This window comes from Nerophis lumbriciformis, linkage group LG18, assembly GCF_033978685.3.
Source record: "Nerophis lumbriciformis linkage group LG18, RoL_Nlum_v2.1, whole genome shotgun sequence".
NCBI lineage: Eukaryota > Metazoa > Chordata > Actinopteri > Syngnathiformes > Syngnathidae > Nerophis > Nerophis lumbriciformis.
The window spans coordinates 18,959,098-18,982,108 of NC_084565.2; the positions used below are offsets into that span (position 1 = coordinate 18,959,098).

Sequence of the window (23,011 nt, forward strand, 5' to 3'; positions counted from 1 at the left end):
AACACATTAACTTAAACTATAATTTTAGACAAACAATATATATTGTCTGACTACAAGAAGCATTGAAAAGTATATAAATAATAAGGCATAACAGGGGCGTCACTAGCTTTTAAGGACAGGGGGGGCTTAGCCCCCAGGAGATGCACAGGATGCGAGCGAACGTAGCGCACGAGCAAAACACTTCACAAACGGCTAACAAAGACTTATAAATAATTCATTGTTATTATTATTATTTCATTCGGTTTATTTTCAATCTGTGTTCAGTACAACAACAAACATGGCTTTGCACAGTGATATTTTGTTTACAGCATCAACAAGAAACAATTACTTGCATGATCCTTCACGATACACTGAAACACAATGAAAGTGGTGGCATTAGCCTTTATGTTATTAATTCACAACATAGAGGCTAATGCCACCACTTTAGCTCACAATACAATAATTGTTTGTTCCCAAATATTTTGAAGTTGCACAGATTACATTTTGGGCACATATGTGACTAAAATGGTTGTAAATTAAAGCCCTGGAAATATTACTTAGTTACTTGAATTAAAATAATATCTGGATCGGGTTAATTTGGCTTAAATATAATATATATATATATATATATATTATGGCAAGTCGTTAAGGAAATTAAATATATATGGAAGTCTGAATAGAAATGAGAAAGGTTTATATATACTGTAAATAAGAAAGACTTAGAGTCCGTCTGCTGATCTGAAAAAGAGCCAAAGCTGTCAAAGAGTTGAGGGATCATCTTCAAAGTGCAATGCTGAAACAAATAATGCAAACAATAAAATGTAACTTCCAGGGCTTGAGATTAACGTAGTCCCGGGGACGGTAAAAAAAATGCACGTGACGAAATGAAATGCTCCCCGGGACAATGGCTTTTAACCATTGTTTTTCTTTTTCTTTTTATGTATTTATTAATTTTACATTTGATATTAAATGTCTTGGTTTTTCCTCCCTCTGAAAATATAATACAATAAAACAAATATATTTAATGATGTTTTTTTCATTAAGTCCACGCAGGAGAAAAATGACTACAAAGATGGTGTCTGGGTTTTTCTTAAATATATATATATATATATATATATATATATATATATATATATATATATATATATATATATATATGCAAGGTCGCAAAGAAAATGCGGACTGGATTTTGAGTGATGTGGGCATTTTCTATATGAACAAGTGGAATGGATTGGATACCGACGCACTAAAGGGGCTCTCTACCTTACGCTATGAAGTGAGGGGAAACTGAGTGAATAATGACAGGTTATATAATTATTTATTTAAACTCATATTCGGGCCACTTTATAATGAATATGTCGGCATGTATTTGTAAAAAAAAAAAAAAAAAATTGTCCCCAAATGATTTAGGGGGGCTTAAGAATATTTTAGGGGGGCTTGAGACCCCCTAAAACAGGCATAACAACGCCAATGAGGCATAAGGAACATTTTTGAGCAAAAAAAAAAGGATATTTAATATGTTTATGTGAAATTGATTGAATATTCCAATTAATATATTTGTGTGCAGAGAAGTTCCATGAATCCAGAGGTTGTTTATTCTGTCCTTGTTGAAAAGGTCACGCAGCTGTGTGGTGACTCTGGAATAAGAATGTAACAATCAGATCACATGAAAACAGCCAAGACAATATAAGTCATACAGGGAAATGCATTTTTAGACAATATGATTTGCCTGAGCGGCTAGGGGACACCAAAAAATGGATTAGAAAAGACAGATTGAAAATAATAATACAACTTTTTTTTTTTCCCAGCGGACCAGATGTTGGACTTTGGTGGACCGTAACCGGCCCGCGGGCCGTAGTTTGGGGACCCCTTATCAAGTCGATAGAAAAACGCTAAATAATTGTAATCCATTATCATTAGTATTTGATTAGCTACTGACGTACCACGACGTGACTCACATTTCGACATGTTACCATTGTAGCGCACTACAATGCCATGTCGCCTTACATTTCGAGGGATTCAACAATCATTTAGAAATAAATAATGTCTAATTACCTTTTCCTCCTCTTGCTTCGATGTCCATGAACTGAAACGTTGCACTTGATGATGCTGCAGTGTAAACTCGCAAGGTAACATTTGCTCCAGGCTGCTTGGCTGTCGGGAGGAGAAAGGCACCTGTGTGGCCGCTCAGGTGCCGCGTCCTGCAGGGGCGACCCTTGTTGCATTGAAAGTGTTCTTATATTCTCCGCTGAAGCCCTCAAATTATGAAGTGGAGCTCCCGCCTCGATTAAGCTACTTGTCGGCAGACATTTTGTCAACAACTTGGCTTTAAAAAAAAATAAATAAATAAAAAACTTGTCTGAAAAGGGGCGGGGATTATTGGTGACCGGAACCGGAATGCAACATCGCTCACACACACTACTAAGATGCTCTTACACACACTGGTGAAATGCTTGCATACACACTGGTAAGATGCGCTCATAAACATAACTGAAATCTTTGCACACATACTACTGAAATTGTTGTCTCTCACACGGACGTGTAAAAAGCACACACACACACAGGTGAAATCCGTTTATACATACTAGTGAAAAATAATTCCAGGTGTGTGTGTGTGCGTGAGACAAAAACATTTCAGTAGTGTTTATAAGAGTGTTTCAGTAGTGTATGTAAGAATGTTTCAGTAGTGTTTATAAGAGTGTTTCAGTAGTGTATGTAAGAATGTTTCAGTAGTGTTTATAAGAGTGTTTCAGTAGTGTATGTAAGAATGTTTCAGTAGTGTTTATAAGAGTGTTTCAGTAGTGTTTATAAGAGTGTTTCAGTAGTATATGTAAGAGCATTTCAGTAGTGTTTATAAGAGTGTTTCAGTAGTGTATGTAAGAGCATTTCAGTAGTGTTTATAAGAGTGTTTCAGTAGTGTATGTAAGAGCATTTCAGTAGTGTTTATAAGAGTGTTTCAGTAGTGTATGTAAGAGTGTTTCAGTAGTGTTTATAAGAGTGTTTCAGTAGTATTTATAAGAGCATTTCAGTAGTGTATGTAAGAGCATTTCAGTAGTGTTTATAAGAGTGTTTCAGTAGTGTGTATAAAAGAAGAACATTTCAGTTGTTTATGTGAGAGCATTTCAGTAGTGTATGTAAGAGCATTTCAGTAGTGTTTATAAGAGTGTTTCAGTAGTGTGTATAAAAGAAAAAGATTTCAGTTGTTTATGTGAGAGCATTTCAGTAGTGTATGTAAGAGGTAATTCTGAATAATGTCCCTAACGGCCCCTCATAGATATATGTAGACCTCCATAGATATCTGTAGAAACGTTTGGATGGGCGTAGACGTGCGTAGATGTGTGTAGACATGCGTAGACGTCCATAGATATATGTGTATGTGTTTGGATGTGCATAGATGTGTGTAGACCTCCATAGATATCCGTAGAAACGTTTGGATGTGCGTAGACATGCGTAGATGTGTGTAGACGTGCGTTGACGTCCAGAGATATCTGTGGATATGTTTGGATGTGCATAGACGTGTGTAGACCTTCATAGATATCTGTAGAAACGTTTGGATGTGCGTAGATGTGTGTAGACGTGCGTTGACGTCCAGAGATATCTGTGGATGCGTTTGGATGTGCATAGATGTGTGTAGATGTGTGTAGATACGTGTAGACATCCATAGATATCTGTAGACGCGTTTGGATGTGCGTAGATGTGTGTAGACGTGCGTTGACGTCCAGAGATATCTGTGGATGTGTTTGGATGTGCATAGACGTGTGTAGATGTGTGTAGATATGTGTAGACATCCAGATATCTGTAGACGTGTTTAGATGTGCGTAGACGTGTGTAGATGTGTGTAGACGTCCATAGATATCTGTAGACGTGTTTGAATGTGCGTAGACATGTGTATATGTGTGTAGACGTGCGTAGACATCCATAGATATCTGTGAATGTGTTTGGATGTGCACAGACGTGTGTAGATCTGTGTAGACGTGCGTAGACGTCCATAGATATATGTGGATGTGTTTGGATTAGGGATGTCCCGATCCGATATTTGGAGCCAAAAATTGCGTATCGGCAAGGCATGGGAAAATGCCGATCCAGATCCAGTTTAAAAAAAACTCCGGTCCATGTTTTCCAACGCACCTATTTAAATAATACATTCCACTTTTCTGCTGCTCCGTAATTTCCGTTCCGCATTTTCCAGCACACCTTCAACACATCCACACGTCTGTGGAATCTCACGCAGTTGCTTTTAGCTGCTGGCATTACACGACAGGCTCTTCTCACTCTTTCCTGTGTCTCCCTCTCACAGACAGCGAGCACACCTTCTTACACACGTCACATACTGTCACGTCATACGTCACATACTGTCACGTCATACGTCACATACGTATACGTCCTCTCCCAGCAGAGAGCGAGGTAGCGGCATGGCTAACGTTAGCTGTGATGCTAGCGCAGCCGCTAAGTTGCGCGCCTGCTCAAGCGTCCTCTGCGCATGGCAAATCTATGCCATGCACAAAATCAAATAAAAAAATAAGCGCTTAACAATTTTCGACACACGGACACGACAGAGACAACAGTTTTCGTCATCATTGTTCAAATATTGTGACGTCTGTCGAGACGCTTATCTCCATTCGGTGCCACACGTCCAGACTCCACACCATCAAAATGGCAAAAATTTCCACATCAACACCGTATGAAAATATTAGTGATTTTTTTGGTTTTTATTTCCTTCTCTGCATGAAAGTTTAAAAGTAGCATATATTAATGCAGTATGAAGAAGAATGTTTTAATGTAGACATGCAAGCCTTGAAAGAACATTTTGAAAATCAAGACTGCATTTCCTGCAAATGGGTGCATTTCTACCCTATATTTTAACTTTAGATTTATTCTCATATCAAACTCTTTTGGCTGTCTTTTTGACACTTACATCAGGCGCCCCCCTCCACACCCTGGATTATAAATAATGTAAATAATTCAATGTGATTATCTTGTGTGATGACTGTATTATGATGATAGTATATATCTGATAGTATATATCTGTATCATGAATCAATTTAAGTGGACCCCGTCTTAAACAAGTTGAAAAACTTATTGGGGTGTTACCATTTAGTGGTCAATTGTACGGAATATGTACTTCACAGTGCAACCTACTAATAAAAGTCTCAATCAATCAAAACACATAGAATCATCATACTGCTGTGATTATATGCATCAAGTGTTCATTCAAGGCTAAGGCAAAATATCGAGATATATATTGTGTATCGCAATATGGCCTTAAAATATCGCAATATTAAAAAAAGGCCATATCGCCCAGCCCTAGTTCAATGATGCCATTTCTGTTTGTCATGTATAATTTTGTCTATTTTGTGTTTATCCTTGAATAAACAGGTCAGTTTCTTGTTACCAACCATTGTGTATTATTCAAACTCCCCTAATTCAGCTGGCTAGTTGTTATCAAGAGTACTAAAACCCTTTTCAACATGATTCTGACAACTAAGTAGGCTAAATAACTTTAAACTTTAATACATGCTCGGATAGGCCAGTATCGGTCAGTATCAGTATCGGTCAGTATCGGTATCGGATCGGAAATGCAAAAACAATATCGGTATCGGATCGGAAGTGCAAAAACCTGGATCGGGACATCCCTAGTTTGGATGTGCATAGACGTGTGTAGACCTCCATAAATATCTGTAGAAACGTTTGGATGTGTGTAGACGTGCGTAGATGTATGTAGACGTGCATAGACGTCCATAGATATCTGTAGACGCGTTTGGATGTGCGTAGACCAATGGCTCTTCTTCTGTCCATGTTAAACAATAAGCGTTTAATGGGACACATTGGGACAAGGACTTCAAAAGTGGGTTTACCCAGAGAGGACTCCTAGCACCAGGTTCAGGACAAAGAAGGAGCCAATGATGATGAGTGGGATGAAGTAAAGCCAGTTCCAACTGGGGCCCAAGGCATCGTCGGTCTAAGGTAAAAACACAAATCAAGTCACTGGGATAATAGAAATGTTTGAATATACAAAGAATTACAAATCATTTTGCAAAGGGTTTATTCAGTCCGGGAGTGTATAAAAATGTTAAGCTGAGTTGACACAATGCTATGCATTTACAGCTCCATCTACAACTAAGACAAACTGACGAACAAGGTTGCAGGGCTTGCACACACCCACTCAACCAAAATCACTTACAGCTCCAAAGAGGACTCTAACTTAAGATGCACACCAGTAAAATGTACTGCATAATGAGCCTCACATTATAGAGCACAGTGGTCCATCCCTCCATGGTGATGCACTGGAAGACAGTGAGAACAGCAAACAGGATGTTGTCAAACTGAGTGATGCCATCATTCGGGCCGATCCATGTGTTGCTGCAGGTGTATTTGGATGGACACTGACGCATGCCACATGGGAACTCCAACTCAGAAGGGTCCACGGTCTCGTTTCCTGAAAAGATGAATGGAATGGAATGGAAGCTTTAATAACTACTTTGTAAGTATCGGACCAAATCTGGATGAAATAGATTCTAGATGTGTCAATTAAAGACTTGAATGATACCATAGACAGAAATGCTAACTCAATGATCTTCACTGATTTGACAAAAGAGGGAACAATACAAATTGTGAATAAATCTAAATCTAAAACCTAAACTGCTTGAAACGAAATTGATGTGGAAACGATAGATTTTCACAACCATTAATGTACAAAACCCAAAACCTGTGAAGTTGGCATGATCTGTAAATCGTAAATAAAAAACGGAATACAATGATTTGCAAATCCTTTTCAACCTATATTCAATTGAATAGACTGCAAAGACAAGATATTTAATGTTCAAACTGTGTTATTTTTTGCAAATATTAGCTCATTTGGAATTTGATGCCTGCAACATGTTTCAAAAAAGACTGAGAAAGTTGAGGAATGCTCATTAAACACTTATTTGGAACATCCCACAAGTGAACAGGCTAATTGGGAACAGGTGGGTGCCATGATTGGGTATAAAAGCAGCTTTCATGAAATGCTCAGTCATTCACAAACAAGGATGGGGTGAGGGTCACCACCTTGTGAACAAATGCCTGAGAAAATTGTTTAAGAACAACCTTTCTCAACGAGTTATTGCATCTACGGTCCATAATATCATCAAAGGGTTCAGAGAATCTGGAGAAATCCCGGCAAGACCAAAAACCAACATTGAATGCCCGTGACCTTCAAACCCTCAGGCGGTACTGCATCAAAAAGCGACATCAGTGTGTAAAGGATATAACCACATGGGCTCAGGAACACTTCAGAAAACCACTGTTAGTAACTAGAAACGATCGCTACATCTGTAAGTGCAAGTTAAAATTCTACTATGCAAAGCCAAAGCCATTTATCAACAACACCCAGAAACGCCGCCGGCTTCGCTGGGCCCCGAGCTCATCTAAGATGGACTGATGCAAAGTGGAAAAGTGTTCTGTGGTCTGACGAGTCCACATTTCAAATTGTTTTTACCCATGTAAGTTACCCATACCCAAGGCATGGGTAACTTACACATCTGTGAAGGCACCATTAATACAGGTTTTGGAGCAACATATGTTGCCATCCAAGCAAGGTCTTTTTTTTGGATGCCCCTGCTTATTTCAGCAAGACAATGCCAAGCCACGTGTTACAACAGCGTGGCTTCATAGTAAAAGTGTGCGGGTACTAGACTTGCCTGCCTGTAGTCCAGACCTGTCTCCCATTGAAAATGTGTAGCACAATATGAAGCCTAAAATACCACAACTTAACCTGTACATCAAGGAAGAATGGGAAAGTATTCCACCTGAAAATATTCAAAAAGTGGTTCCCAAACGTTTAGTGAGTGTTGTTAAAAGGAAAGGCCATGTAACACAGTGGTAAAAATACCCCTGTGACAACTTTTTTGCAATGTGTTGCTGCCATTACATTCTAAGTTACTGATTAATTGCAAAAAAATTTTAAGTTTCTCAGTTCGAACATTAAATATCTTGTCTTTGCAGTCCATGCAATTGAATATAAGTTGAAAAAGATTTGCAAATCATTGTGTTCTGTTTTTATTTACGCTTTTCACAACGTGCCAACTTCACTCGTTTTGGGTTTTGTACAAAGGCCATCTCGGCTGGTCTGGTTTGAACCAATTTCGAGTGTGTGCATGCATGACAATGAAGCTACATCTTAAATGCCTGTGCAAATAATGGAATGGGAAGGTCACACGCGCATGACGCACACAATTACGCCACCAAGAAAGAGATCAGTCGTGCCGCCCTGCCTGTGCTGTTTACTGCTAGAAATTCTAAAATGACTTTTTCATCTGTTTATCCTTATGCAATATTTATGGCTTCTCCAAATTGCACTTCTTTGTTTCATTCATTTCATCAGGGTGAGGATTGAGATTAGTCAATTTCTTTTCTTTTTCACTGTAGTGTAATATAGTGCTTGGCAGAGAAGGAGTTTTATACATCAGTAATATCCACATGCAACTGCAAGGTTCCCTTTTAAATGTATGCAGCATGATTTATTGCATAATTATCTAAAACGGGTGACATTATGACTCAAGTATGCTTTGTTACCGTTTAACTTTCAACATTAGCTTTACTTTTATGTGCAATTACTGACTGATTTGCAACAGTGTTTACACAATCTATTTGCTGCTCTATGTGCCTGGGGATAATTATATATATATATATATATATATATATATATATATTTTTTTTTTTTTTTTTTAATTTGAATTAATTAGGAAATACCTTTTGGCTATTGACTAACATGGGGGTCAGCAACCTGCGGCTCTTTAGCGCCGCCCTAGTGGCTCCCTGGAGCATTTGCTTTTTAAAAGGATTGAAAATGGAAAAAGACGGGGGGGGCATTTTTTTTTGTTTGTTTTCGTATGGTTTTTGTTTGAGGACAAACATGACACAGACCTTCCCAATTGTTAGAAAGCCCACTGTTTAATATGTTTGTGTGTATGCTTCACTGATGAGAGTACTTGGTGAACATCGTTTTGTCCTACTAATTTTTGAACTCACCATAGTGTGGACTGTGACGCAACAGATTGTTTACATGTAAAATCTTCCACTCCTTCTTTGTCTCATTTTGTCCACCAAACGTTTTATGCTGTGCGCCAATGCATACAGGTGCGCTTTGTTGATATTATTGACTTGTGTGGAGTGCTAATCAGGCTATTTAGGCCAGCTGTACGAACATATTGCATCATCATGCCTCATTAGTAGGTATATTTCAGCTCATTTAATTTCCTTTACTTTTATCCTCTTTGGATATAATTTAGTTTTGCATGTCTCATGACACATTTCAGATAGTAGTTTGTTTGTTCCAGTTGTTCCAGACCACAGCAAACGTTACCAAATAAATTCGTTCATAAAATAAATTCCCCCCCCCCCAAAAAAAAAAATTAAAAAAAAAAAAATATATATATATATATATATATATATATATGTTTTTTTCCTTCTTTATTATGCATTTTCGGTCGGTGCGACTTATACTCCGGAGCGACTTATACTCCGAAAAATACGATTAAGCTTGTCTGTGACAGTGTGCAGATGCTGTAAAATATACCGAGTATTCCAGGGTGGGGCGTGCAGGTATGGTGCAGTTTGCCGCTGTAAAACTCCAAGCCGATGATGGCAAACATGAGAATTGCAAAAAAGAGAAGTAGGCCAATCTGGAGCAGTGGAACCATGGCCTTCATGATAGACTTCAGGACTATCTGGAGACCTAAAAGAAGAGCACAAACACAGTCTGTAATCCATAAGAGAGGGGCCAGGGGACGCTGCTTGATACTCACTGGGGATGCCTGAGACCAGTTTGAGTGGTCTCAGCACTCGCACTGCCCTCAAAGTCCTCAGATCCACTGAGATGTTCATATGAGCGCCCGCTGCAGCCAGAATCCTAAACAATATGCATACAAAGAGATAAATGTGCAAACAAGAACACATGTACGAGCATATGTACTGGATGCCGTGATTTATGCTTGGCGGGCGGTGTGAAAAGCAGCGCACAATCAAACACGCACACGCACGCACGCACGCACGCACGCACGCAAGCACGCACGCACGCACGCACGCACACACGCACGCACGCACACACGCACACACGCACACACGCACACACGCACACACACACACACACGCACACGCACACGCACACACGCACACGCACACGCACACGCACACGCACACGCCCACACACTTTCACAAACACACCTTATTGTATGTTACCTTTTTAAGACTTCTGAAAAATGCCTACCTCTTTAGGACCACCCTTTCTAGATATACAAACCCCGTTTCCATATGAGTTGGGAAATTGTGTTAGATGTAAATATAAACGGGATACAATGATTTGCAAATCCTTTTCAACCCATGGTCAGTTGAATATGCTACAAAGACAACATATTTGATGTTCAAACTCATAAACTTTTTTTTTTTTTTTTTGCAAATAATAATTAACTTAGAATTTCATGGCTGCAACACGTGCCAAAGTAGTTGGGAAAGGGCATGTTCACCACTGTGTTACATGGCCTTTTCTCACACTCAAACAATTGGGAACTGAGGAAACTAATTGTTGAAGCTTTGAAAGTGGAATTCTTTCCCATTCTTATTTGATGTACAGCTGGGGGTCTCCGTTGTAGTATTTTAGCATAATGCGCCACACATTTTCAATGGGAGACAGGTCTGGACTACAGGCAGGCCAGTCTAGTACCCGCACTCTTTTACTATGAAGCCACGTTGATGTAACACGTGGCTTGGCATTGTCTTGCTGAAATAAGCAGGGGCGTCCATGGTAACGTTGCTTGGATGGCAACATATGTTGCTCCAAAACCTGTATGTACATTTCAGCATTAATGGCGCCTTCACAGATGTGTAAGTTACCCATGTCTTGGGCACTAATACACCCCCATACCATCACAGATGCTGGCTTTTCAACTTTGCGCCTAAAAAAATCCGGATGGTTCTTTTCCTCTTTGGTGCGGAGGACACGACGTCCATAGTTTCCAAAAATAATTTGAAATGTGGACTCGTCTGACCACAGAACACTTTTCCACTTTGTATCAGTCCATCTTAGATGAGCTCAGGTCCAGCGAAGCCGACGGCGTTTCTGGGTGTTGTTGATAAACGGTTTTCGCCTTGCATAGGAGAGTTTTAACTTGCACTTACAGATGTAGCGACCAACTGTAGTTACTGACAGTGGGTTTCTGAAGTGTTCCTGAGCCCATGTGATGATATCCTTTACACACTGATTGGTTTTTAAACTTCATTATTTACTTAAAGTTATTACAGTATGTCTCTATATACAGATTTCAAAAATTAGTTTTATACATTACGGGCAAAGGGGGCGCATTTCAATTCCTTACACACACTTGTTATTACATATGTTAGCCAGAGGAGGAGCGCTTCAAACTTTTACACACACTTGTTATTTCATATGTTGACCAGAGGGGGAGCACTTTTACAACCGACACAGTCAATTTGAAAAATCCCTCCTTTTTGGGACCACCCTAATTTTGATAGATTTCGTTCTCTATTAAATGCAATGGTTTTCTGTATTGGGACCATGATTTCGGTCCTAACTTGTCCACCGGTCCTCATATGGAAGGCAATTTTCCTTGTTGATGTCTCAGGTAGAAATACAACACACACACACACACACACACACACACACACACACACACACACACACACACACACACACACACACACACACACACACACACACACACACACACACACACACACACACACACACACACACACACACACACACACACACACACACAGGACAGAGGATTCTCTGTTCATTGTCTTTCTCAAAGCCACTTTGGCGTATCTGTGCCAGTTTGCACATTTCAAATGTTCTATATATAGACACAAAACAGCAGGCACAGAACAGTTTGAGTCTTAATGAATCACATTGGGAATGCTAAATGATTATATTTGCATCTCATCCTCATAATATTGTAGGTAATGTAAAAATCTGCATATATTCTGCATATAAGAAAAACAAATGTGATGTCAAATGCAACCCAGGTATACAGTTCATGAACACAGACACGCTAAATGGATTATATACTTCTGATTTTGCTTATTTCAAGAAACGCAAGCCTTTGCTTTGCAGCTTTCCGTGTGATGTCAAGGTTTTTTTTGTTTTAGTACATTCCAACCTTTAGTAGATCAAGCCCTGTGCGGACAATTGTTAAAAAAGTGTGAAAGTGGTGCAGACCGTCCAATTCAAATGAGGTTTTTGCGTTTACTACCATGGAGTCATTTACTGCTCATCCATGGCACCGTGTTCCAACTCACGTTTTTCTGTATTGTGGAACATGCGGCACACAACTATAATCTGGGACATGTGCTAAAGCGTTCATCTAGTGGGACCATGGCAACTGAATCTACTATTAGGCACGCTGAATATGTGCTCTACGCAGTTATTGGCAGTAACAAGCTACATGTAGCTAAGCTTCGTAACTTAACCACATTGTCCAGTAGCTTACCTACTTTTTTAATGAGTAGCTTTTTCTGTAGCTTTGCTACTTTTAGACCCATGTAGCGAGGTAGCTTACTTCAAAGCTACAAACTACAAAGAGAAAAAATGGACCAAGAATCCAGGCCCCAAAAATTATGTCAAAAATACCTGGAGGAATGAGAACAACCACACATATGGAGAAAATCCAATTATGGTTGGTTGGTGTTCGTATGATGAGTCACAATTGGCTAAGATTAGGGCGAAACGTTACGGACTGGCCAAACAGAGGCAAGATAAGGCGGGTCATTGAAACTAGTAAGTAGTGATGGGTTGATGAGGCGTCATGAAGCGTTTCGACACATTGCAAAACTGTATTGATACTGTGTCGATACTGTGTCACTAAATACTGACATCTGCTGGACATTAAAAATCCCTACAGGCATCCTATGGACCGACTCAACTGACACTGATTTTATGACCTAGTATATACAATAATATAAACCGAGTCATTGTATTTCATATAGGATTATTTCATATCTTCATTTGAATAAAAATATATATTTTAATCTTTTTTAGATACAGTCAATAAATAATGTGAACATGTATCATAACATGGAAATCTAAGAGAACGTGTTGTGAATGAGGATGCTCGTGGACTGGGAATTTTTTAAATTTATTTTATCTATGAGCTCGACGCATGCGCCGATGCATCGGTGTTGCCGGACCCATCACTACTAGTAAGCAAAATCATAACAGCCACGCACTCATGTCACATGACGACGAGGGAGTCCGAGACAGAGGGACGCTTCAAGCTGACGATTAAAAAAAATATATATACCTGAAAATGGCAAATTAATTATTTCCAGAAGGTTAGATTTTTTCTTTCGTGATGAAAAAAACATCCAGGAAACCCACAATTGGCCATATTTAGACGAATGTATGCGTTTAGACAAAACACTGCTCAAAACCTTAGATTGTAGTCGTTTACTTTGTAAACCAAAAACATAACTGCTCTCTTCATCTAAAACGTCCAACACAAATTTAGGAACACACATTAAGGTGAGTTGAGTTTATGAAAAGTTTTACTCTATTACCAACTGTTCCCAAACAACACACAAGTCCATCCATCCATCCATTTTCTACCGCTTGTCATTGTTTTTATTTTGTCAAGATATAGGTAGATACTGTTTTTTTTTTACTGTAGGTAGAGAAAATGAATAACATTATAGGGGTGAGCCAAAGAAAAGGCAAACAAAATAAGTACATACAGTGGGACGTGGGCACCCCTACAGGTAGTTGTAGGGTGTATCCAGCTAAATGGCAGATAGTTAGTAAGTTATCAACCCTTATTGAGTCCATTTGTATACTCTCAGTTACACTAACATTGATAATATACATGTGGCCCCGTAGATAGAAATGCCGTTAAATGTAGCTTTATGCAGCAAGCTACTTTTGCTGTGTAGCTTGTAGTGTAGCTTGCTACAATTCTCCGGGGATAGCTTTCCCTGTTGCTTGGCTACATTTAATCGAGAGTAACTTAACCACATTTTCCAGTGGCTTGGCGGTAGCTTACCTACTTTTTTAATGAGTAGCTTTTTCTGTAGCTTTGCTACTTTTAGACCCATGTAGTGAGGTAGCTTACTTCAAAGCTACCAGCTACAAAGAGAGAAAATGGACTAAGAATCCAGGCCCCAAAAATTACGTCAAAAATACCTGGAGGAGCTTAGCTTACTACATTTTCCAAGTAGTTTAACCTTTACTGGCTCTAGGAGACTCACACTTTGATTCCATCGCATGAAGGAAATGTTTGGGATTCTTTACCGCATCAATAATGCCCTCAGCTATTAGTGGCTTTAAATGTGGTGCGTGATTAAGTGCTGGAATAATACAGAAACAAGAAAATGCATTGTTGCATTAAGATTTTCATATAGGAGACAAAGTCGTTCCTTGTATATCGCAGGTAATTGGATTTGGACATGACCGCAAAAAAACTAATTTTCGCGAAAAAGGAATCATTAGTCATAAAACTAATATTTTCATAATTAGAATAATCTGTTTGTTACCTTCTGAATATTTTTTTCAACATTATGAGAGCCCTCTCGACATGACATAACACCGTTTAATCACCTTTACACTAGGGATGTCTGATAATGGCTTTTTGCCGATATCCGATATTCCGATATTGTCCAACTCTTTAATAACCGATACCGATATCAACCGATACCGATATCAACCGATATATACAGTCGTGGAATTAACACATTATTATGCCTAATTTGGACAACCTGGTATGGTGAAGATAAGGTACTTTTAAAAAAATAAAATAAAATAAAATAAGATAAATAAATTAAAAACATGTTCTTAAATAAAAAAGAAAGTAAAACAATATAAAAACAGTTCCATAGAAACTAGTAATTAATGAAAATTAGTCAAATTAACTGTTAAAGGTTAGTACTATTAGTGGACCAGCAGCACACACATCATGTGTGCTTACGGACTGTATCCCTTGCAGACTGTATTGATATATATTGATATATAATGTAGGAACCAGAATATTAATAACAGAAAAGAAACAACCCTTTTGTGTGAATGAGTGTAAATGGGGGATGGTTTTTTGGGGGGTTGGTGCACTAATTGTAAGTGTATCTTGTGTTTTTTATGATGATTTAATAAATTAAAAAAAAAACAAAACAAACAACAACCCGATACCGATAATTAAAAAAAACGATACCGATAATTTCCGATATTACATTTTAACGCATATATCCGATAATATCGGCAGGCCGATATTATCGGACATCTCTGCTTAAAACTCTTTTAACCCATTGTAGTTTGGCTTCCTGAGGCTTAGCCAATCAGTGGCCACAATACTTAACAGCGCGCTCTGATTGGTTTGGTCACCTCTAGTACCCAATAATCTGTAGTATTGATATGTCTTGATCATTTAGCCATGAATATGCTTGAAAATGCTGGGTGCAAACCTATTATAAAATATATTTTTCGGCTGTATATCAAAATATTGTATCTCCTATATGAAAAAATTAACGCCATATGAAAAAAATGCTAGCATACATCAAAATGTATGCTCGAAATCAGCCTCTGAAGTCATCCAATAGCTAAAAAATGGATATGGGTTTGCCACAAAAGCTATTCAAGTATTATTCTGTACTTTAAGTTTTGAATTTTTTCGCTTGGCATTATCGGTAAATAAGGCCCCCAATTGGTCTCATTTGCTGCCACCGTCTTTGCATCTTGGGGTAACCCTTAATCAGATATTCTTAGATCATGACATTATTATAGTGTTGGGTAAACTGCCCTTTGGTCCACTTTCCAAAGGGAGGGGATTATGACTTTATTCAGAATGTCACATTGCATGTTGGAATTCTTGTTTCTCTTAATGAACTGCGGGGATTATGACTTTATTCAGAATGTCACATTGCATGTTGGAATTCTTGTTTCTCTTAATGAACTGCAGCTCCGCAGTACTGATGCAGCCCCATACCATGATGCTACCAGCACCATGCTTGAATGTCGCAAGACACAATTATAATATACTTGTGCCGCCTGCTATTTAGACAATCATAGCTGTGTGTTGAGTCATTTTAGTTGACGTTAAATCAATACCGATATACAATCTAAATACGGACTACTCTAAAGAAGGAGTTCTTATCCTTGTTGACCTCGGGGCCCAACTTGTTCACTTCAGAAGGGCCCGGGACCCACCTAAATTTTAACATTGAATTGGTATTCTTACTCTTGATATTAATCATATTCAATAATTATATCTAACCTGCTTACAGTTTAACAGGATAAACCTTGTCAAATGATATGAAACCATGTGTTAGTTACAAAGATTATTATCAAGGCTTAGATCAGACTGATTACAAAAATAAATACTAACCAAAAATACTGCAAAAGAAGGGACGCATAAAAACTAATGAAAAATACATTTACATACAATTACGCAGTGCTAAAAGAAATACATTCTAACTAAATTAATAATAAATATGTTTGTCACTACTGCCACAGGTGGTGAAAAAGTGCATCACAACTGAGTACTTCTACAGCCCATACGAACCACAGATGAGAAAGAGATGTTTTTTTGACGTCCCTCGAGGAGGCCTTATGGTTAAGAAACACTTCTCTAAAGTATATCCATCTTTCATCTCTAAAGTATTGTCCCTTGGAAAGATATACTGTGACAAATTTGTGTCATTCCAGTCAGACTTTTTGTACTTTATTTAATTAAATAATAACCTACCCCTGGTGGAATTAATAAACTTGTGTGAATGGTAATAACTACACATTAGTTTAAGAAGTGTCTGGCGAGAGTAAAATACAAAACCCAAAACCAGTGAAGTTGGCACGTTGTGTAAATTGTAAATAAAAACAGAATACAATGATTTGTAAATCCTTTTCAACGTATATTAAATTGAATAGACTGCAAAGACAAGATACTTAATGTTCGAACTGGTAAACTTTATTTTTTGCAAATATTAGCTCATTTAGAATTTGTTGCTTGCAACATGTTTAAGAAAAGCTGGCACAAGTGGCAAAAAAGACTGAGAAAGTTGAGGAATGCTCATCAAACACTTATTTGGAACATCCCACAGGTGAACAGGCTAATTGGGAACAGGTGTGTGCTATGATTGGGTAAAAAAGCAGCTTCCATTAAATGCTCAGTCATTCACAAACAAGGATGGGGCGAGGGTCACCACTTTGTGAACAAATGCGTGAGAAAATTGTCGAACAGTTTAAGTTCAACGAGCTATTGCAAGGGATTTAGGGATTTCACCATCTACGGTCCGTAATATCATCAAAAGGTTCACAGATTCTGGAGAAATAACTGCACCAAAGCGATGATATTACAGACCACCGACCCCTCAGGCGGTACTGCATCAAAAACCGACATCAGTGTGTATAGGATATCACCACATGGTCTCAGGAACACTTCTGAAAACCAATGTCAGTAACTACAGTTTGTCGCTATATCTGTAAGTGCAAGTTAAAACTCTACTATGCAAAGTGAAAGCCATTTATCAACAACACCCAGAAACACTGCCAGTTTAGATGGGCCCGAGCTCATCTAAGATGGACTGATGCAAAGTGGAAAAAAGTTGTGTGGTCTGAGTCCACATTTCAAATAGTTTTTGGAAACTGTGGACGTAGTGTCCTCCGGACCATAGAGGAAAATAACCATCCGGATTGTTATAGGCGCAATGTTGAAAAGCCAGCATCTGTGATGGTATGAAGGTGTATTAGTGCCCAAGGCATGGGTAACTTACACATCTGTGAAGGCTCCATTAATGCTGAAAGGTACATACAGGTTTTGGAGCAACATATGTTGCCACCCAAGCAACGTCTTTTTCATGGACGCCCCTGATTATTTCAGCAAAACAATGCCAAGCCACATTCTGCACGTGCTACAACAGCGTGGTTTCGTAGTAAAAGAGTGCGGGTAGTAGACTGGCCTGCCTGTAGTCCAAACCTGTCTCCCATTGAAAATGTGTGGCGCATTATGACGTGTCAAATACGACAATGGAGACCCCAGACTGTTGAACAACATCAGCTGTGCATCAAACTCAAGCTCCTGCTGCCACACATTCTTCTGTGCGCTCCTCTGAGCACGCCCACGGGCGTTTCCCTCCTACCGTGGTTGCGCTCCCCGCGCGGCTGCACTTAATCTGTAATTAACACACCTGACGCTGATGAAGACTCCACTCCCTTCTTAAGCCAGCACGTTCCAGTGCCAGAACGTAGCTACTTGTTCACGTACACTTCACTTTGTTTCCCGGCTTCGAGCTGTGTGTCCGTCCGTCTCCCCGGATTCCCCCTAGACTTCTTGCTGCCTTCCCGGATCTCGACCTCTCGCCTGTCGACGGACCCTGACGCCTCGTTCCTGCCCTTGACCTCTCGCCTGCACATGGACCCCTGAGCCTGCCTTTCCCTCTCTGGACTTCCGCATCTCTCACAACACGCACCTTCAACACTTCCCGGTAACACTCACCAGTTAATTGCATCACATAGTTTCACACCACGTATTTGGATTAGATACACACGTCATATCCTGGTGTTTAATAAACACTCTTCCACATATCGACGCCCCTGTCTCAGTGCAGTCTCCTTCCTCAGTGTACTGTAACAAAAAAATTTGTTTCTCAGTTAAAACATTAAGTATCTTGTCTTTGCAGTGTATTTAATTGAATATAAGTTGAAAATGATTTGCAAATCATTGTATTCCATTTTATTTACGATTTACACAACGTGCCAACTTGACTGGCTTTGGGTTTTGTATATTTTTGCCGGTCAAAGGACTGAATGTTTTTGTAATTCCTTTCATTTGTTAACAGGCACAGAGGGTAGTTTGATTTGATTAAAAGAAGACCAGGAGGGAGAGAGAACACGTCATACTGAAATAAGTTAGATTGGGTGTGAAGGGTGGAAATAGCTTATCATCATCACCACAAATTTAGAAATTAAATTATCCTCATGAGTTTTACACCTCTAACTACCTCCCTGTGGAGTTCCTCCCTTTCAGTCTCATTTGCTCCTAAAATCTTAATCTTCCTATTTCTTATCTTCATCTCCAGATCCAAATTGTTGTCACGTCATCCGACACCGCCTCCCTTTTTCTTCAGATCATTAGCCAGTTGTGGCTGCTCTTTAGTTGTTATGGCGACAAAGGGAGGAGAGTTCTAAAAATGTCACCCTTGTTCACTGTCATCAAGTGGTCCTTCTTTGCAGTGGAAGTGAGATGCTGTGTACCTCTGACATCTGTTATGTAGCTGTAATGTTAGATTGTGTTTGCTTGTGTTGGATAGTCAGAGGTAGTATTAAAAAAAAAATCACTTTTGTGCAGTCATTAACAATGACAGCTGTGCCGGCTGGAGCTGAAGGTATGGCAACAGTGAGTGGTAGATGTAAAATGGCCAAGCCACTAAAAACACCACAGATCGATTGGTACAAATGAATTACTTGGTTCATTTTTTTTTTTGTTCTGCTCGGAGGCTGCTCAATTGTCAGACTCAGCAGTAACCAACTATGTTGTATCTGCAACAAACATAATAACATAATAATAGTACAGAAACTACCGGGTAATAATAATAAACTTAAAGTAACCCAGTTAAAAATATCCGTACACTTCATTGAGAATACCAACAAATAACAAAAATGCTGCCTGTAAAGGAGTGTGTGAGTGCTCGCGTACAGGGTGCGTGTGATGCGTCAGTGCGTTAGTTTCTTGGCAGACGTACTTGTAGTTAGTGCATGCTGCATGCTGCCCCTGCTTGCTACTCTCTGCTTATAGCTATCGCCACCAGCCAGCCCCTGGGTGGGTGAATAGAGGAGCCGAGTGCGTAAGCCTCCTCCTGCTGGTACAAAGCCTCTCCACCACCAAGACTCCTTTGGTGCCTCCTCGTGACCACACACGGTAAACTGTGTCTTTGCGGACACAGGCTAAACTGTAGTGGATCTCGGAGCAGCAGTGGGCCCCAGAGGCGAGGCGTGCAGCCCCACCGGTGTGTGGACACGCCTTGTCAACCACTTCCCCATCTATGGGTTAAATAGCCCCCCCCCCCCTCCACTGCCTTGTGGGTATCCTCTGGAATGGAAAAGGCTAAGGGAGCAAAAAATCCGGCCGACTCCGTTAGGCAGTTCAGTGTGTGAAGCACTGTTCTGGCAACTCCTGCAGCCGAACTGACGCCGAATGTATTGTTTCTCCATTCCTTTGGACAACGCCAGCCAGGCAGAGAGGGGAGGCCTGTTACTTGGGCAACACAAGAGCTCCATATACCCTGCCCAGGCTTCTTGTGCCCTGGAGAGGAAACTCCAGCTTCACTGTGCAGTGAAGGCGCAACACGGGAGGTCAGCAGTTACTGGTTATAAGCCCTTTCTCCTTTGGCATAGGAATGGGCACCAGGTTCTACCTCCGTCGGTGGGAGAGATGTTTCATCTTACTTGACAGCTACCGCTTGCCTCAATTAGGTGCTGTTCCGCCACAGCCTGCCTGCTTCACTGGATGCATGAAGCTAAGGGACTCTTCCTGACAGGTGGGCTAAAAATTTTGCACCAAGCAAAACAATTAAAACAAAGACTCCAGCACTACGTCTGAGATGCTGGAACGTCAGGACCATGACACCCGGACTAACTGACAACCTGCTAGATATAAGCGACACCCGCAAGACTGTAGTCATTAACAACCAAGTCCTGAAGCGACGAATAGACATCTCTACCCTTCAGGAAACCCGACTACTCTCATCAGGCTCACTGAGAGAAAGAGATTACACCTTTTTCTGGCAGGGAAAACCTCCGGGTGAACCGGCGTTGGCTTTGCAGTCAAGAACACTCTACTGGGAGCAATAGTACCACGTACAGGCAGCTCAGAGAGAATCTTAACCCTCTGCCTTAACACCGCCATAAGACCTGTCCACCTGGTGAGTGTGTATGTGCCAACACTTATAGAATACTCATACTATACTCATAGAATTTGTCCTTTATTTAACTTTAACTTAACTTAAATAAAGGACAAATTCTATTATGAGCTTGAGGCGACTGTGAGAAACATCCCCAAACAAGATCAGCTCTACTTGCTTGGTGACTTTAACGCAAAACTTTACCATAGCATTGGAGCAGCAAAGCAGCAAAGCAGCCAATCCAACTAAAACTGCTTCCTTCAACCGTGCTTTAGAGGAATCCCTCCACCAACTACCCCAGTGCTGCTCTGCCCAGCAGTACTGGGAAGGCTTACGGGACACCATCCACAGCACAGCCCTAACGGTTTTTGGTAAAAGATTGCGAAGGTCCAATGACTGGTTTGAAGGCAACGCATCTGTATTGGTACCGATACTGGAAGAAAAGCGTATCGCCCTTACCAACTACAAATGCATGTCGAGTGACAAGACCCTACATGCTCTCAGGGCATCAAGGAAGAAACTGCAGAATGCCTCCCGTCGCTATGCCAACAGCTTCTGGCTACAGCTTTGCAGCAACATCCAATCAGCCGCTGACTCCGGTAACATCAAAGGCACGTACGACGGCATCAAAAAGGCGCTTGGACCATCACACCACACAACTGCTCCACTGAAATCGGCCCTGGGAGAAATCATCACTGACCACTCTAAACAACTCGACCGCTGGGTAGAACACTACTCCGAACTCTATGCCAGCGACAACACTGTCGCCGATGCAGCCCTTTGCCATGTTCAGTGTCAACCTGTAATGGAAGAACTGGACATGGAACCAACAACTGAGGAGCTAAGCAAAGCGATTGACAGCCTAGTATGCGGTAAATCACCTGTCAGTGATGGAATCGCAGCTGAAATCCTCAAGTGTGGAAAGCCTGCTCCTCGACAAACTTCACAAGCTCCTTTGCCTGTGCTGGAGTGAAGGTGCTGTCCCACAGGACATGAGGGATGCTACCATCACAACCCTGTACAAGAATAAGGGAGACAGGAGTGATTGTAACAACTACCGTGGTATCTCTCTACTCAGCACTACTGGTAAACTCTTTGCCAGAGATGCACTGAATAGACTCCAGGTAACATGATTTTCTCTCTGAGACTGCTACAGGAGAAGTGTAGAAAGCGGAGAAAACCACTCTGCATGGCATTTATTGACATAACGAAAGCTTTCGACCTTGTGAGCAGGAGTGGCCTCTTTCAGCTGGTTGAACAAAGAGGCTGTTCCCCCAAACTCCTCCGCATCCTCCAGTCCTTCCACACCAACATGCATGGCATCATCCAGATCGATGGGTCCACATCAGACCCCTTCAAAATCTGCTGTGGTGTCAAGCAGGGATGCGTGTTGGCGCCCACCCTGTTAGGGATCCTCTTTTCCCTCCTCCTGCGCCAAGCATTTGGTACAGCAACTGAAGGAGTCTACCTTCACACAAGGACAGACGGTAAACTATTCAAACTTGCCCGTCTGAAAGCTAAAACAAAGGTTAGGCCACTCGTAATCCAGGTCATGCTGTTTGCTAACGACGCAGCAGTGGCAGCACACTCCCAGGAGCACCTGCAAACCCTAATGGACCAGTTCAGCCTGACCATCAGTCTGAGCAAAACCAAGACGATGGGACAGGGAACCGAACCCCAGCTCCCTCTATCACCATCAACAAATACACCCTGGAAGTCGTAAAAACCTTCACCTACCTCGGATCCACCATCACCGACAACCTGTCACTCGATGCCGAACTCAGTGTCCGCATCGGAAAAGCTGCCTCAACTGTTGGGAAGCTTACAGCAAGAGTATGGGAAAACAGCAAGCTTACAATCCATACTAAAGTGCAGGTGTACAGAGCCTGTGTCACCAGCACTCTACTGTACGGTAGGGAAACCTGGACCCTATACCCCCACCAAGAGCGGCGGCTAAACAGCTTCCATCTCCACTGCCTTAGGCGTCGACTGGGCATCACCTGGAGGGACAGGATCACAAACCAATCAGTCCTGGAGAGAGCACAGGTTCCCAGCATGTTCTCCCTACTGAGGAAGCGACGTGTCCGCTGGTTGGGCCATGTCCGACGGATGGACGATGGCCGAATCCCAAAGGACATCCTCTATGCTGAACTCACAACCG

General features: G+C 40.8%; 1 protein-coding gene across 1 annotated transcript in view; it reads right to left on the reverse strand.

Annotated features, from left to right (window-relative positions):
* The window catches only part of cacna1ea (calcium channel, voltage-dependent, R type, alpha 1E subunit a), a 239,795-nt gene that overhangs the window by 131,092 nt on the left and 85,692 nt on the right, over positions 1 to 23,011 (reverse strand). Inside the window, exons 4-7 of the mRNA XM_061977792.2 lie at positions 9,765 to 9,868; positions 9,536 to 9,694; positions 6,225 to 6,415; positions 5,835 to 5,938 (exon numbers count right to left, since the gene is read on the reverse strand). Coding sequence (XP_061833776.2) covers positions 5,835 to 5,938; positions 6,225 to 6,415; positions 9,536 to 9,694; positions 9,765 to 9,868 — 558 coding nt within the window. The remainder of the gene's footprint in view (positions 1 to 5,834; positions 5,939 to 6,224; positions 6,416 to 9,535; positions 9,695 to 9,764; positions 9,869 to 23,011) is intronic.